The 15,630-nt window shown below is 48.6% G+C and overlaps 1 protein-coding gene across 1 annotated transcript in view; it reads left to right on the top strand.

Annotated features, from left to right (window-relative positions):
- LOC149453396 (uncharacterized) overlaps positions 1–15,630 on the top strand; it is a 70,790-nt gene that overhangs the window by 21,206 nt on the left and 33,954 nt on the right. Inside the window, exons 11-13 of the mRNA XM_089688637.1 lie at positions 7,553–7,627; positions 7,680–7,861; positions 13,547–14,693. Of these exons, the coding sequence (XP_089544763.1) occupies positions 7,553–7,627; positions 7,680–7,861; positions 13,547–14,693 (1,404 nt within the window). The remainder of the gene's footprint in view (positions 1–7,552; positions 7,628–7,679; positions 7,862–13,546; positions 14,694–15,630) is intronic.

Here is a 15,630-nt window from a genome sequence, read left to right as displayed (position 1 = left end):
TGGTGGGGGGAGAGCTGTCAGAGAATGTAGTGTGGATGGTGGGGGGAGAGCTGTCAGAGAATGTAGTGTGGATGGTGGGGGAGGAGAGCTGTCAGAGAATGTAGTGTGGATGGTGGGAGGAGAGCTGTCAGAGAATGTAGTGTGGATGGTGGGGGAGAGCTTGCAGAGAATGTAGTGTGGGTGGTGGGGGGAGGACAGCTGTCAGAGAATATAGTGTGGATGGTGGGAGGAGAGCTGTCAGAGAATGTAGTGTGGATGGTGGGGGAGGACAGCTGTCAGAGAATGTAGTGTGGATGGTGGGGGAGGAGAGCTGGCAGAGAATGTAGTGTGGATGGTGGGGGGGGGGGAGAGATGTCAGAGAATGTAGTGTGGATGGTGGGGGAGAGCTGTCAGAGAATGTAGTGTGGGGGGGGGGGAGCTGTCAGAGAATGTAGTGTGGAAGGGGGGAAGAGAGCTGTCAGAGAATGTAGTGTGGATGGTGGGGGGGAGGAGAGCTGTCAGAGAATGTAGTGTGGATGGGGGGAAGAGAGCTGTTAGAGAATATAGTGTGGATGGTGGGGGGAGAAGAGCTGTCAGAGAATGTAGTGTGGATGGTGGGGGGAGAAGAGCTGTCAGAGAATGTAGTGTGGATGGTGGGGGGAGGAGAGCTGTCAGAGAATGTAGTGTGGATGGGGGGAAGAGAGCTGTTAGAGAATATAGTGTGGATGGTGGGGGGAGAAGAGCTGTCAGAGAATGTAGTGTGGATGGTGGGGGGAGGAGAGCTGTCAGAAAATGTAGTGCGGATGGTGGGGGGAGGAGAGCTGTCAGAGAATGTAGTGTGGATGGTGGGGGGAAGAGAGCTGTCAGGGAATGTAGTGTGGATGGTGGGGGAGGAGAGCTGTCAGAGAATGTAGTGTGAATGGTGGGAGGAGAGCTATCAGAGAATGTAGTGTGGATGGTAAGGGAAGAGCTGTCAGAGAATGTAGTGTGGATGGTGGGGGGAAGAGAGCTGTCAGAGAAAGTAGTGTGGATGGTGGGAGGAGAGCTGTCAAGAGAATGTAGTGTGGATGGTGGGGGAGGAGAGCTGTCAGAGAATGTAGTGTGGATGGTGGGGGGGAGGAGAGCTGTCAGAGAATGTAGTGTGGATGGGGGGAAGAGAGCTGTCAGAGAATGTAGTGCTGATGGTGGGGGGAGGAGAGCTGTCAGAGAATATAGTGTGGAAGGGGGGAGAAGAGCTGTCAGAGAATGTAGTGTGGATGGTGGGGGGAGAAGAGCTGTCAGAGAATGTAGTGTGGATGGTGGGGGGAGGAGAGCTGTCAGAAAATGTAGTGTGGCTGGTGGGGGGAGGAGAGCTGTCAGAGAATGTAGTGTGGATGGTGGGGGGAGGAGAGCTGTCAGGGAATGTAGTGTGGATGGTGGGGGGAGGAGAGCTGTCAGAGAATGTAGTGTGGATGGTGGGGGAAGAGAGCTGTCAGAGAATGTAGTGTGGATGGTGGGAGGAGGAGAGCTGTCAGAGAATGTAGTGTGGATGGTGGGGGAGAGCTGTCAGAGAATGTAGTGTGGGTGGTGGGGGGAGGACATCTGTCAGATAATATAGTGTGGATGGTGGGAGGAGAGCTGTCAGAGAATGTAGTGTGGATGGTGGGGGAGGACAGCTGTCAGAGAATGTAGTGTGGATGGTGGGGGAGGAGAGCTGTCAGAGAATGTAGTGTGGATGGTGGGAGTAGGAGAGCTGTCAGAGAATGTAGTGTGGATGGTGGGGGGAGAGCTGTCAGAGAATGTAGTGTGGATGGTGGGTGAGGACAGCTGTCAGAGAATGTAGTGTGGATGGTGGGGGAGGAGAGATGTCAGAGAATGTAGTGTGGATGGTGGGGGAGAGCTGGCAGAGAATGTAGTGTGGATGGTGGGGGGGGGGAGGAGAGCTGGCAGAGAATGTAGTGTGGATGGTGGGAGGAGGAGAGCTGTCAGAGAATGTAGTGTGGATGTTGGGGGGAGAGCTGTCAGAGAATGTAGTGTGGATGGGGGGAGGAGAGCTGTCAGAGAATGTAGTGTGGATGGTGGGAGGAGAGCTGTCAGAGAATGTAGTGTGGATAGTGGGGGAGAGCTTGCAGAGAATGTAGTGTGGGGGGAGGACAGCTGTCAGAGAATATAGTGTGGATGGTGGGGGAGAGCTTGCAGAGAATGTAGTGTGGGTGGTGGGGGGAGGATAGCTGTCAGAGAATATAGTGTGGATGGTGGGAGGAGAGCTGTCAGAGAATGTAATGTGGATGGTGGGAGGAGAGCTGTCAGAGAATGTAGTGTGGATGGTGGGGGAGAGCTTGCAGAGAATGTAGTGTGGGTGGTGGGGGGAGGACAGCTGTCAGAAAATATAGTGTGGATGGTAGGAGGAGAGCTGTCAGAGAATGTAGTGTGGATGGTGGGGGAGGACAGCTGTCAGAGAATGTAGTGTGGATGGTGGGGGAGGAGAGCTGGCAGAGAATGTAGTGTGGATGGTGGGGGGGGGAGAGATGTCAGAGAATGTAGTGTGGATGGTGGGGAGAGCTGTCAGAGAATGTAGTGTGGATAGTGGGGGGGGGGGAGCTGTCAGAGAATGTAGTGTGGATGGTGGGGGGAGAGCTGTCAGAGAATGTAGTGTGGATGGTGGGGGGAGGAGAGCTGTCAGGGAATGTAGTGTGGATGGTGGGGGGAGAGCTGTCAGAGAATGTAGTGTGGATGGTGGGGGAGAGCTTGCAGAGAATGTAGTGTGGGTGGTGGGGGGAGGACAGCTGTCAGAGAATATAGTGTGGATGGTGGGGGAGAGCTGTCAGAGAATGTAGTGTGGATAGTGGGGGGGGGGGGGGGGAGCTGTCAGAGAATGTAGTGTGGATGGTGGGAGGAGAGCTGTCAGAGAATGTAGTGTGGATGGTGGGGGGAGGAGAGCTGTCAGGGAATGTAGTGTGGATGGTGGGGGAGGAGAGCTGTCAGGGAATATAGTGTGGATGGTGGGAGGAGAGCTGTCAGAGAATGTAGTGTGGATGGTGGGGGGAGGAGAGCTGTCAGAGAATGTAGTGTGGATGGGGGGAAGAGAGCTGTCAGAGAATGTAGTGTGGATGGTGGGGGAGGAGAGCTGTTAGAGAATGTAGTGTGGATGGAGGAGGAGAGCTGTCAGAGAATGTAGTGTGGATGGTGGGGGAGCAGAGCTGTCGGAGAATGTAGTGTGGATGTTGGGGGGAGAGCTGTCAGAGAATGTAGTGTGGATGGGGGGAGGAGAGCTGTCAGAGAATGTAGTGTGGATGGTGGGAGGAGAGCTGTCAGAGAATGTAGTGTGGATGGTGGGAGGAGGAGAGCTGTCAGAGAATGTAGTGTGGATGTTGGGGGGAGAGCTGTCAGAGAATGTAGTGTGGATGGGGGGAGGAGATCTGTCAGAGAATGTAGTGTGGATGGTGGGAGGAGAGCTGTCAGAGAATGTAGTGTGGATGGTGGGGGAGAGCTTGCAGAGAATGTAGTGTGGGTGGTGGGGGGAGGACAGCTGTCAGAGAATATAGTGTGGATAGTGGGAGGAGAGCTGTCAGAGAATGTAGTGTGGATGGTGGGGGAGGACAGCTGTCAGAGAATGTAGTGTGGATGGTGGGGGAGCAGAGCTGGCAGAGAATGTAGTGTGGATGGTGGGGGGGGGAGAGATGTCAGAGAATGTAGTGTGGATGGTGGGGGAGAGCTGTCAGAGAATGTAGTGTGGATAGTGGGGGGGGGGGAGCTGTCAGAGAATGTAGTGTGGATGGTGGGGGGAGAGCTGTCAGAGAATGTAGTGTGGATGGTGGGGGGAGGAGAGCTGTCAGGGAATGTAGTGTGGATGGTTGGGGGGAGAGCTGTCAGAGAATGTAGTGTGGATGGTGGGGGGAGAGCTGTCAGAGAATGTAGTGTGGATGGTGGGAGGAGAGCTGTCAGAGAATGTAGTGTGGATGGTGGGGGAGGAGAGCTGTCAGAGAATGTAGTGTGGATGGTGGGAGGAGAGCTGTCAGAGAATGTAGTGTGGATGGTGGGGGAGAGCTTGCAGAGAATGTAGTGTGGGTGGTGGGGGGAGGACAGCTGTCAGAAAATGTAGTGTGGATGGTGGGGGAGGACAGCTGTCAGAGAATGTAGTGTGGATGGTGGGGGAGGAGAGCTGGCAGAGAATGTAGTGTGGATGGTGGGGGGGGGGGGGGAGAGATGTCAGAGAATGTAGTGTGGATGGTGGGGGAGAGCTGTCAGAGAATGTAGTGTGGACAGTGGGGGGGGGGGAGCTGTCAGAGAATGTAGTGTGGATGGTGGGGGAGGACAGCTGTCAGAGAATGTAGTGTGGATGGTGGGGGAGGAGAGCTGGCAGAGAATGTAGTGTGGATGGTGGGGGGGGGGGGGGGAGAGATGTCAGAGAATGTAGTGTGGATGGTGGGGGAGAGCTGTCAGAGAATGTAGTGTGGATAGTGGGGGGGGGGGGGGGAGAGCTGTCAGAGAATGTAGTGTGGATGGTGGGGGAGAGCTGTCAGAGAATGTAGTGGGGGGAGGAGAGCTGTCAGAGAATGTAGTGTGGATGGTGGGGGAGGAGAGCTGTCAGAGAATGTAGTGTGGATGGTGGGAGGAGAGCTGTCAGAGAATGTAGTGTGGATGGTGGGGGAGAGCTTGCAGAGAATGTAGTGTGGGTGGTGGGGGGAGGACAGCCGTCAGAGAATACAGTGTGGATGGTGGGAGGAGAGCTGTCAGAGAATGTAGTGTGGATGGTGGGGGAGGACAGCTGTCAGAGAATGTAGTGTGGATGGTGGGGGAGGAGAGCTGGCAGAGAATGTAGTGTGGATGGTGGGGGGGGGGGAGATGTCAGAGAATGCAGTGTGGATGGTGGGGGAGAGCTGTCAGAGAATGTAGTGTGGATAGTGGGGGGGGGGAGCTGTCAGAGAATGTAGTGTGGATGGTGGGGGGAGAGCTGTCAGAGAATGTAGTGTGGATGGTGGGGGGAGGAGAGCTGTCAGGGAATGTAGTGTGGATGGTGGGGGGAGAGCTGTCAGAGAATGTAGTGTGGATGGTGGGGGGAGAGCTGTCAGAGAATGTAGTGTGGATGGTGGGGGAGGAGAGCTGTCAGAGAATGTAGTGTGGATGGTGGGAGGAGAGCTGTCAGAGAATGTAGTGTGGATGGTGGGGGAGAGCTTGCAGAGAATGTAGTGTGGGTGGTGGGGGGAGGACAGCTGTCAGAGAATATAGTGTGGATGGTGGGAGGAGAGCTGTCAGAGAATGTAGTGTGGATGGTGGGGGAGGACAGCTGTCAGAGAATGTAGTGTGGATGGTGGGGGAGGAGAGCTGGCAGAGAATGTAGTGTGGATGGTGGGGGGGGGGAGAGATGTCAGAGAATGTAGTGTGGATGGTGGGGGAGAGCTGTCAGAGAATGTAGTGTGGGGGGGGGGGAGCTGTCAGAGAATGTAGTGTGGATGGTGGGAGGAGAGCTGTCAGAGAATGTAGTGTGGATGGTGGGGGGAGGAGAGCTGTCAGGGAATATAGTGTGGATGGTGGGAGGAGAGCTGTCAGGGAATATAGTGTGGATGGTGGGAGGAGAGCTGTCAGAGAATGTAGTGTGGATGGTGGGGGAGAGCTGTCAGAGAATGTAGTGTGGACAGTGGGGGGGGGGGAGCTGTCAGAGAATGTAGTGTGGATGGTGGGGGAGGACAGCTGTCAGAGAATGTAGTGTGGATGGTGGGGGAGGAGAGCTGGCAGAGAATGTAGTGTGGATGGTGGGGGGGGGGGAGAGATGTCAGAGAATGTAGTGTGGATGGTGGGGGAGAGCTGTCAGAGAATGTAGTGTGGATAGTGGGGGGGGGGGGGGGGAGAGCTGTCAGAGAATGTAGTGTGGATGGTGGGGGAGAGCTGTCAGAGAATGTAGTGGGGGGAGGAGAGCTGTCAGAGAATGTAGTGTGGATGGTGGGGGAGGAGAGCTGTCAGAGAATGTAGTGTGGATGGTGGGAGGAGAGCTGTCAGAGAATGTAGTGTGGATGGTGGGGGAGAGCTTGCAGAGAATGTAGTGTGGGTGGTGGGGGGAGGACAGCCGTCAGAGAATACAGTGTGGATGGTGGGAGGAGAGCTGTCAGAGAATGTAGTGTGGATGGTGGGGGAGGACAGCTGTCAGAGAATGTAGTGTGGATGGTGGGGGAGGAGAGCTGGCAGAGAATGTAGTGTGGATGGTGGGGGGGGGGGAGATGTCAGAGAATGCAGTGTGGATGGTGGGGGAGAGCTGTCAGAGAATGTAGTGTGGATAGTGGGGGGGGGGAGCTGTCAGAGAATGTAGTGTGGATGGTGGGGGGAGAGCTGTCAGAGAATGTAGTGTGGATGGTGGGGGGAGGAGAGCTGTCAGGGAATGTAGTGTGGATGGTGGGGGGAGAGCTGTCAGAGAATGTAGTGTGGATGGTGGGGGGAGAGCTGTCAGAGAATGTAGTGTGGATGGTGGGGGAGGAGAGCTGTCAGAGAATGTAGTGTGGATGGTGGGAGGAGAGCTGTCAGAGAATGTAGTGTGGATGGTGGGGGAGAGCTTGCAGAGAATGTAGTGTGGGTGGTGGGGGGAGGACAGCTGTCAGAGAATATAGTGTGGATGGTGGGAGGAGAGCTGTCAGAGAATGTAGTGTGGATGGTGGGGGAGGACAGCTGTCAGAGAATGTAGTGTGGATGGTGGGGGAGGAGAGCTGGCAGAGAATGTAGTGTGGATGGTGGGGGGGGGGGAGAGATGTCAGAGAATGTAGTGTGGATGGTGGGGGAGAGCTGTCAGAGAATGTAGTGTGGGGGGGGGGGAGCTGTCAGAGAATGTAGTGTGGATGGTGGGAGGAGAGCTGTCAGAGAATGTAGTGTGGATGGTGGGGGGAGGAGAGCTGTCAGGGAATATAGTGTGGATGGTGGGAGGAGAGCTGTCAGGGAATATAGTGTGGATGGTGGGAGGAGAGCTGTCAGAGAATGTAGTGTGGATGGTGGGGGGAAGAGAGCTGTCAGAGAATGTAGTGTGGATGGGGGGAAGAGAGCTGTCAGAGAATGTAGTGTGGATGGTGGGGGAGGAGAGCTGTTAGAGAATGTAGTGTGGATGGAGGAGGAGAGCTGTCAGAGAATGTAGTGTGGATGGTGGGGGAGGAGAGCTGTCGGAGAATGTAGTGTGGATGGTTGTTGAGATGATCCTCTTAAACAGTATCCCTCTCAGTGAAGTTCAACTCTGGTAACCCAGGTGTGGTACCACGCTTGGAGTCACTGAGCTCCTGAGAGCGACCTATTCTTTCACCAGTGTTTGTAGAAGCAGTCTGCTTGCTTAGGGGCTTCATTTTATACACCTGTGGCCATGGAGGTTATTTGAACACCTGAATCCATTGATTTGGAGGGCTGGCCCCTAGATAGATAGATATGCAACTGAATAACGAGCAACGGGCAAACTGTTAAAGAAGAAATCCATTCAAGAAATGTCCCATGCAGTGGGGCTGTGAATGGGTTAGGCGTTTGTAAAGCTGAGATATACTTACCTAACCAACAGATCCTATGAGTGCAAGACTGCTCCTGCTTCCCCCTTGTAAATGGGCTGTTCTTGACGTCATCATGTCTATAGATCAGCTCTGGATGTGAGGACGACAGTAACAGGTCACTGCTGGATGTGGGCGAGCGCAGTTTTCCGGCGAACGGGGTAAGTATAGCTTTCCCCTGAGCCCCTGGAGAAAACGAGCTGGTAACCCATGTGGGCCCAGAGTTCTGCTTTAACACCTAACGTGAGCAGCAGTTTTTTACATTCTCCACAAGATGGTGATCTCTCCAGACAGGAAGGCGCATACAGGAAGTGGTGCCAGGTACAGACAGGAAGGGATGTCAGGTATAGGCAGGAAGTGATGTGGGGGAATAAATGGGAAGCTGTTGGTGAGAGGTGAGTCGGGAGGAAGTAGATTGGAGACATTGCTTAAACTGACAGCAGAGGAGGTAATAGGATATTATTTTGTATTTACTATAGAAAACGCAAATCACGCATGCTTGCCCGTTAACTCCTAATATTAGCATTAGAGACAGCACCTCGTAAAACGAGGACATAGGAAAAATTATTCGATGTTACAAAATATGACGCCTTTCACACGAAGCAAAATTGGCTGTGCTAAGCAAGGGATCCATGGGCAGATCGCGTGCCGAATTGGAGCTGACCGGGATGGAGGTCAGCTTTTGGACATCGGTGCCCATTTAGTCCTTGCCCGGCGGACCTGTGCCGGCTCTATGGGCGGCCAGGTGTCTGTTAACAGCAGGCTACCTCTGATGCGTCATGTTTAGGTCCACAAAACCAGAAAAACGTCCCGCTAGTTGTTGTGCCCACCTCCCGCCCCCTCTTCAACCGCTTGGTGCCGACAGTGCGCCTGAGTCGAACGCAGTGCCCTACCCCTGCTTTTCTCAACAACTTGTCACAAAGGACCAGCCCATCTCACACCGCTCTGTCACCTGCCTAACGATGCCACACTCAGCTGCGCCCTGCGCAAAGATTTTCTGGCTTGCGGGACCACAATCTATGTGCCAGCAGCTTGAGAGCGATTGTCACTGGATTGATTAATTACACAATTTACCCTTCAAACTGCCACCAGATGCCTTTGGGGACTATCAACCCTTCACAATGTTAGCAAGAACAAATGTGAACAATAAATGTCTGTAACACGCACGGTCACCACAGACAGGTATATTTAGAGGATTATTATGTACAGTAGCACTCTTCCAGGGACAGGGATATCAGAGGATTATTATGTACAGTAGCACTCTTCCAGGAACAGGGCTATCAGAGGGCAGTGCAGGGTCGGGTGGCTGTTTATAAATGGCTTCCGCGCACCCTGCTTGTGCGCGCTCCCTGGGAGCACGCAGCACCGCGATCCGGTGCCCGCCGTGTCCTCCGGACACAGTAGAACACCGATCATCGGATGGGACCTCTGTACAAGGTCCCGATCATGTGATCACTGATTGGCCAATCAATGATCACATGCAAAGTAGTATGCAAGATGTCACTTGTGACATCATTGGTTACTACCTGTGAAATCTAAATGATCACAGAGATCTCATGGTACAAGGCTATTCACAACAGCCTTGTACCATGTGACAAGCTGTGACCAATCACAACTCACTCAGTTGTTCTCAATGGCTGCAAGAATGCAGCTAGAGAGAAGGAGAAATGATTGCTTTTACAGCCTTTATGGGTGTAAAAGCAATCAGTGTAAAAAAAAAAAAAATCTTCATCACCCCCACAAGTAGTACAGTGTCACCATGGTGACACTGTACTGCTGGGTGACAGTGTATAAAAAAAATATTAAAAAAATGTTTAAAAATTATTATTTTTGGTTATAAACTAATTTGGGGTTTTTTTGTACTAAAAATATAACGGAATAAATTTTGGCCAAGATTTATGCTGAAATATTTATTTGCAAAATTTTATAAGAAAAACACTTTTTTTCAAACTTTTTGGACATTTTAATTTACATAGCAAAAAAAATAAAATCCCAGTGGTGAATAAATACCACTAAAATAAAGCTTTATTTGTCTCAAAAAAATGCTAAAAAATGCATTTGGGGACAGTGTTGCATGACCGCGCAATTGTCATTCAAAGTGTGATAGCACTAAAAGCTGAAAATTGGCCCTGACAGGAAGGTGGGGGGGGGGGGGAATGTGTCCAGACGTCCAGACTGGAAGTAGTTAATTTGCATTAAGCCCGGGTTCACACTGACCTGGTGCGGAATTCGCACCGTATCAAAATCGCACCCCCTTCATGCGAACTGCTGCATGTGTGTGTGTTAAGTTAACAACACCCCAAAAGTGGTCCGCAAATTGTGGTGCGATGTGCAGAATCAGATCACATAGGTGTGAATGCCCGTGCGATCCGATTCTAGTGCGGACCCAAAAAAGGGTGCTGCACGTTTTTGGTGCGGGTGCGGTGCGAATAGAGCCGTACAAAATGTAGGACTCCAATCGCACCACACACAAATTGCATGTGATTTGCACAGAAATGCGGTGCGGTTCCTGTGCAAATCACATGCGATATACTGCACCACATATACGTGACAACAGGCTGAAAACCTTAGAGATACTTTTAACACTTTTCAAAATAGAGTTTGCTAACCGCTTCAGCTCCGCCCCATAGCAGAAATACTGCTACAGGGCGGCAGCTGTGTGCAAAATCAAGTATATATACCTGGTATTGCACTTCCGGGGGCGCAAGGCAATCAAATACCACCGAAAGAAAGCTCTATTCGTGGGAAAAAAAATTATGAAAATTTCATTTGGATGCAGTGTTGCATGACCGTGCAATTGTCAGTTAACGTAACGTGGTCAGGAAGGGGGGTAAATCCTCTGGAGGGCGAGGGGTCAAATGGTGCAATTAAAATATTGACAGAAAGGGGTGTTACAAAGCAATAAAGCAACATAGAAATAGAAGAAAGGCGTTAAGAAGGCAGAATACTTGCAAAGTCCTGGTCCAATTGTCCGGGCAAAAACGTTGCTGTGGCCCTCTTGGGTGTTATGATGTTCCTTGGTTGATGGTAAAACGAGAGCTCCATACTAGATCCAATCAGTCCCTTTTCTATGATATCAAAGGTATGTCGCCCAAAAACAACCGACCTACCATCCGGTTTAGGGGATGGGTGCTAGGAGGTCAACAAATTTATGACCAAGTCCCAACTACAGTTTCATACCAATATTGACAACTTCCAATACCTGCAGGTGGTATTCTAGCAACTGGCAGATTATTATTCAGAATTATATTTCGAACCCAGGGATACCAAACACAGTGTACATTTGTCACCCAGGAGCGAAGAGACTGCTTTCTCCCCCTTTCCTATGTGCTAACATTGTCATGTATGATCTTGATTTGTTCAGTATGATATTCCCTATTCAGATATATACCTAATATTAATGTGCCCTGTTCCTGTTGAATTCTATGCATTGTATGTGGAATTGTCACATATGAAATAGACGTTTTACGGCACGTTCTGCATTCCTAGATCCTTAATGGTAGCACACCCTTTGATGATGCTTGGCTAGATATATAGGTTCAGCTCCCATCTGAATCTGGTGACACCTCAGATTATGCCCAGAACACTTCGACACTGAGAATATGTTTTATGGGTTTTATTGAAGAAGATAAACCCTGAAAAAGAACTAGCTGATTTAAGACAGGTAATGTACATAAACACAGATAGCACTTTGTATAACACAGTTAGTAAGAAGTCACAATTCACTCGTCACATTCTCCAAAAACTGACTAGTATCACACTGACTAGGGTGACATGTGAGAGTGACATATGAAACAATAACTGTTAATGATATTTAGCAGCTTATTGACATTTGCTATAGAAATACTATCTAGAGCAGAAATGTCATACCTAACCACTGGCCAGTGGGATGAAACTTAAAGTCTCTCAACATTGGGGCCCTTTAATCAATGGAAGAGCGCTCACTCTCTGCATGGGAGAGTATTTGTAATCCAGGGGTAGCAGGATAGCACAGTTTCCTTTAAGCAGAATCTTCCAGTGAACATTACAATAGGAGAAAACAACACTTCAACAAAATCTTTACCATACAGGTGAATCCTGATATACTGACACTTGCTCAGTATATTCAAAGCAGCAGGCTTCTGTGGTGATTTGGAACTAAACCACACTCTTCAGCCACAGCACAAGTTTTGAGGAGACAATCACCAGTAATACACAGAGACAGAGTTCTCTCATCAATCAGCAGCAGGAATAGCTAATTCTGAGCAGCTTGGGCTTTCCAAGATCTGTGTCACTCTGAGAATTAGAGAGCAGGCTTTCTCATGATCATTCTCCAGAGATGAACAGCAAATGCAGCAATATCAAAATCCCCTTTCATCACAGAGTACTCACTGTTTCTGGATTGTCTTCTAGATAGCATTAGACAGTAGTAGAAATCCTCTCTCTTTCAGCAGCTCCAGACTTTGAGAGACACATGCACTTGAGTGGCTGGAATCCTGAGTGTCAGGCAGGACAATCCTTGATTTGCACACTGTCCTCCTGCAACAATTTCTCTGCTACACACTCCCAGCCCAGTTTATGGGTTCCAGCAGCACAGAGAGTGAGCCTCTGTGACTTTACATCAGGAGCCCCTGCTTCATGCAGTTCCCTGAAAATGTCTGCCTCCCCACATGTGCTTCTTCTTCCTTTTTCCTCTCTCCTTTCCTCCACAGCCAATCATAAGTTCAACTGCAACAGTGCTGCTATGGGTGGATCCTTTTCAGCTGTAGCAACAACCATTTAGAGCACACTCCTGCTTTTCCTGTCTGTCACTCACAAAGAGAGAAAAGAAAAAAATGCTTTGCAACTGCTGTTTAAGATTTAAAGCAACCAGCACATCTCTACACAGAGGAAAGTGTTTTCCACGGTTTGTGGAAACAGACATCCTGCCAAGACTAATTAGCTGTTTACAGGTCTGGACACTGTGTCTATATGTGTTTTAATTAAGATAGGTTCTTTTGAAGTTTGTTAAAAGTTACTGCTACAAATTCCAGTTCTAGTTTGCAAGGGGGAGGGGGGAATAGGAACACTGCTCATGATACCCACACAAGATGGCTGTCGTGTACATCTTCCATGTCTCTATTGCGCACAATCGTTACAGTGCCTATATGCATCCTCTTATTTTTACATCACTGGAAACATGGTTTTGAAGAATGTTATTACTAATGTGCTCCTAGAGTTCATTCGATAAATAGGCAGCGTCCTGCCCCTTCCATCCAGTCAGCTAGTCCGAATGGGTGGCAGCTCGCTTTGAGGTGTAACAATGGAGATCGGCAATTAACTCATGATCTTATCTGAGGGGTCCCATTGGTTTTTCTGTTGGTTTCTATCCAATCTTGGACGCACGGAGTAACAAGTATTTTTTTTTTCACTGTTCGCTTCTGTGTTAAACACTTGCGGACCGCTTCCCTGCATTTACTGCGCACGGGTAACACAACGTACCTGTACGTTGCCTGTTTCTGGGTTTCAGGTGCACGCACGCACCCACTCCTGTTGTGAATGTACACAGCGGGAGCCTGTCAGCAAGTCCCGACCAATGATTCACGGCCGAGACCTGCTGATCGGTTGTGTCCATTCACAGCCAAGAGCTCTGTGTTGACATTCAACACAGAGTTCTGTACAGAGGGAACGATCTCTCTTAAAGGGGGAAGCGCATGGGACCTAATGTTTTTCAGGTGAATAAATCAGGTGAGAGCATAAGAGTACTGGTGAAGGGATATGCAAAAGTGGTTTATAAACGTACCTGAAGAATTACTTACACAGTGGAAATTTTTGAAAAGTACCCGCCCATTTAGATATCAAACCATCATGAACATTCACGATTAGAATTTAATTTTATAATATATGGACACTATGGACTATTGGTTTTATGTTTTGTATTGATGAAAATTTAGCTTCTTGACACATGATATAATTTTTATAATTTTCTTTGTAAAGTACTGCGCAGCACTACTGTAATTTAATATATTGATCATCAAAATAATGTAGCTATCAAAAAAAACATTTAAGTAAACAAAAATTTTATTTTGGGGAAAAAAAATTCTTTTTTTTTGGTTTTCCAGGATGCCATGCTGTTTTGTTCCAGGATGTACAAATTCATGGCAAAAAACAAAATTGAAAAACATACTTCTTCATATTTTCCCTCGGAACGAGAAACTAATAAGGCTTTGGCTGGAGAATATGAATTTTCAAGATTATGAGATAGAGTATCTAGTGCCGCGTATAGCAAAATGCGTAAAAGGAAAATATAGAATTTGTTCAGATCATTTCACAGTGGATGACTATAAAGAGCAAGGAACAGTAAAGGGGTGCTATTTAAGATGCGATGCCATACCTACACTGCAGATGCCACCAGCCTTAGAACCATCAATTGAAGAACTTAGCGACCATACTTATTATCAGCGACAGAATTTGATAAGGGAAACATCAGAAGGGGAAATAAAGAGCGAGGAGTCTTTATCCTCTCCTCAAATTTCTGAATCCTCGAGTCATTTTTACGGTCCAATGTCTCCTGACTCACCAGAGGTAGTACCGTCCTCATCTTCAGAGATGATTTATGACGAGATATCACCTACCGATCTGGAATCCCAACAAATGCTGGCGGAGGAAATTGAACTTTCTACTTCAGATGTTTTACTTTCTACTTCAGATGTTTTGATGGAAAGTCTAATTCCTGCAAAAAAGAAGAAAAAAATATCTTCTCCAAAACTCACAATGTCAAGAGGTACAAACACAGTACATTTTCCGGGACAGAAACGTAAACCGATACAGATTTATAGACCGTATGACTCCAAAGATAAAAACGTACAAGTGTCCGTTAGAAAAAATAAAAGTTCCATCGCCGTTCAGTGTGACTTGATTAGTCTTCCTCCACCAACGTTGTGGGCTAAATCCACCCCTGTTGAGAACGATGAGCAATTGTCCACCAATGTCCAGCCATTATTTTTACAGTTTTCCTTTTCTGAAGTTGACATTCCAGAACAACTTGGTACATCTCGAGAGAAATTTTTAACTGAACGAGTTGTCACCGAGGAAGAAACAACTCAAACAACAACAGATCGTTCTCCAGTTCATTATTCTGGAGGTTCACTTTTGATACTTTCAAGGTCTTCTGAAGTTGAAGCCAATGGAACTCCGGAAAAGATATTACAAAATGCAACTTACCGTCCAAGCGCTCATAAGGAGGATGAATATTTGAAAGAAACGCAGGTAGGTTTTCTCATTGACAACAAGCAGAAGATAGGAGTGCACACTGAAGCTGCCCGATGCTAAAACAGACTTAAGCTTTTCCTCCTCCCGCACCATGCCCTACTGATGCGTTTCGCCTACTGTATGCGCTTAGACATAGAGCAAGTTACAGTCCAAGCATTAAAGAGGAGAAAGAATTTAAAGAAATGCAGGTAAGTTTTCTCATGGGTAACAAGCAAAAGATAGGAGCTGCCTGATGCTAAGGCTTCAAAACGGGCTTGTCCAAGGCCGCGCATTTCACCTACTCCTGGGCTTAGACATAGACTAAGTTAATATCCAGGCGTTAAAGAGGAGGAAGAGTATTAGAAAGAAATGCAGGTAGATTTAGCCATTGGCCAACAAGCAGAAGATAGGAGCGCATGCCAAAGCTGTCAAATTCTAAGACTTCAAAACAGACTTGAGCTTTTCCCATGTCCTGGGCCATGCCCCAGTAACGCATTTCACCTACTGCTGGGCTTAGACATAGACTAAGTTTCTGTCCAAACGTTAAAAGAGGAAGAATATTAGAAAGAAATGCAGGTAGGTTTAGTCATTGGCCAACAAGCAGAAGATATTTGCGCACGCCAAAGCTGTCAAATTCTAAGACTTCAAAACAGACTTGAGCTTTTCCCTTGTCCCGGGCCATGCCCTTTGTAACGTGTTCCATCTACTCAGATTAGATATAGACTAAGTTACTGTCCAAGCGTAAAAGATAGGGGTACACACAGAAGCTGTCCAATTCTGAGACTTCAAAGCAGGCTTGAGCTTTACCTTTGTCCTGGACCATGCCCCTGTGACGCATTTCACCTACTCCTGGGCTTAGACATAGACTAAGTTAATGTCCAGGCGTTAAAGAGTAGGAAGAATATTAGAAATGCAGGTAGGTTTAGTCATTGGCACACAAGCAGAAGATAGGAGC

The sequence above is a fragment of the Staurois parvus genome, unplaced genomic scaffold, assembly GCF_062004578.1.
Source record: "Staurois parvus isolate SC_StPar_1 unplaced genomic scaffold, SC_StPar_1.0 ptg000449l, whole genome shotgun sequence".
Classification (NCBI taxonomy): Eukaryota; Metazoa; Chordata; class Amphibia; order Anura; family Ranidae; genus Staurois; species Staurois parvus.
Note: the sequence above shows the minus strand (reverse complement) of the source record. Positions and strands in the feature narration are given on the sequence as shown.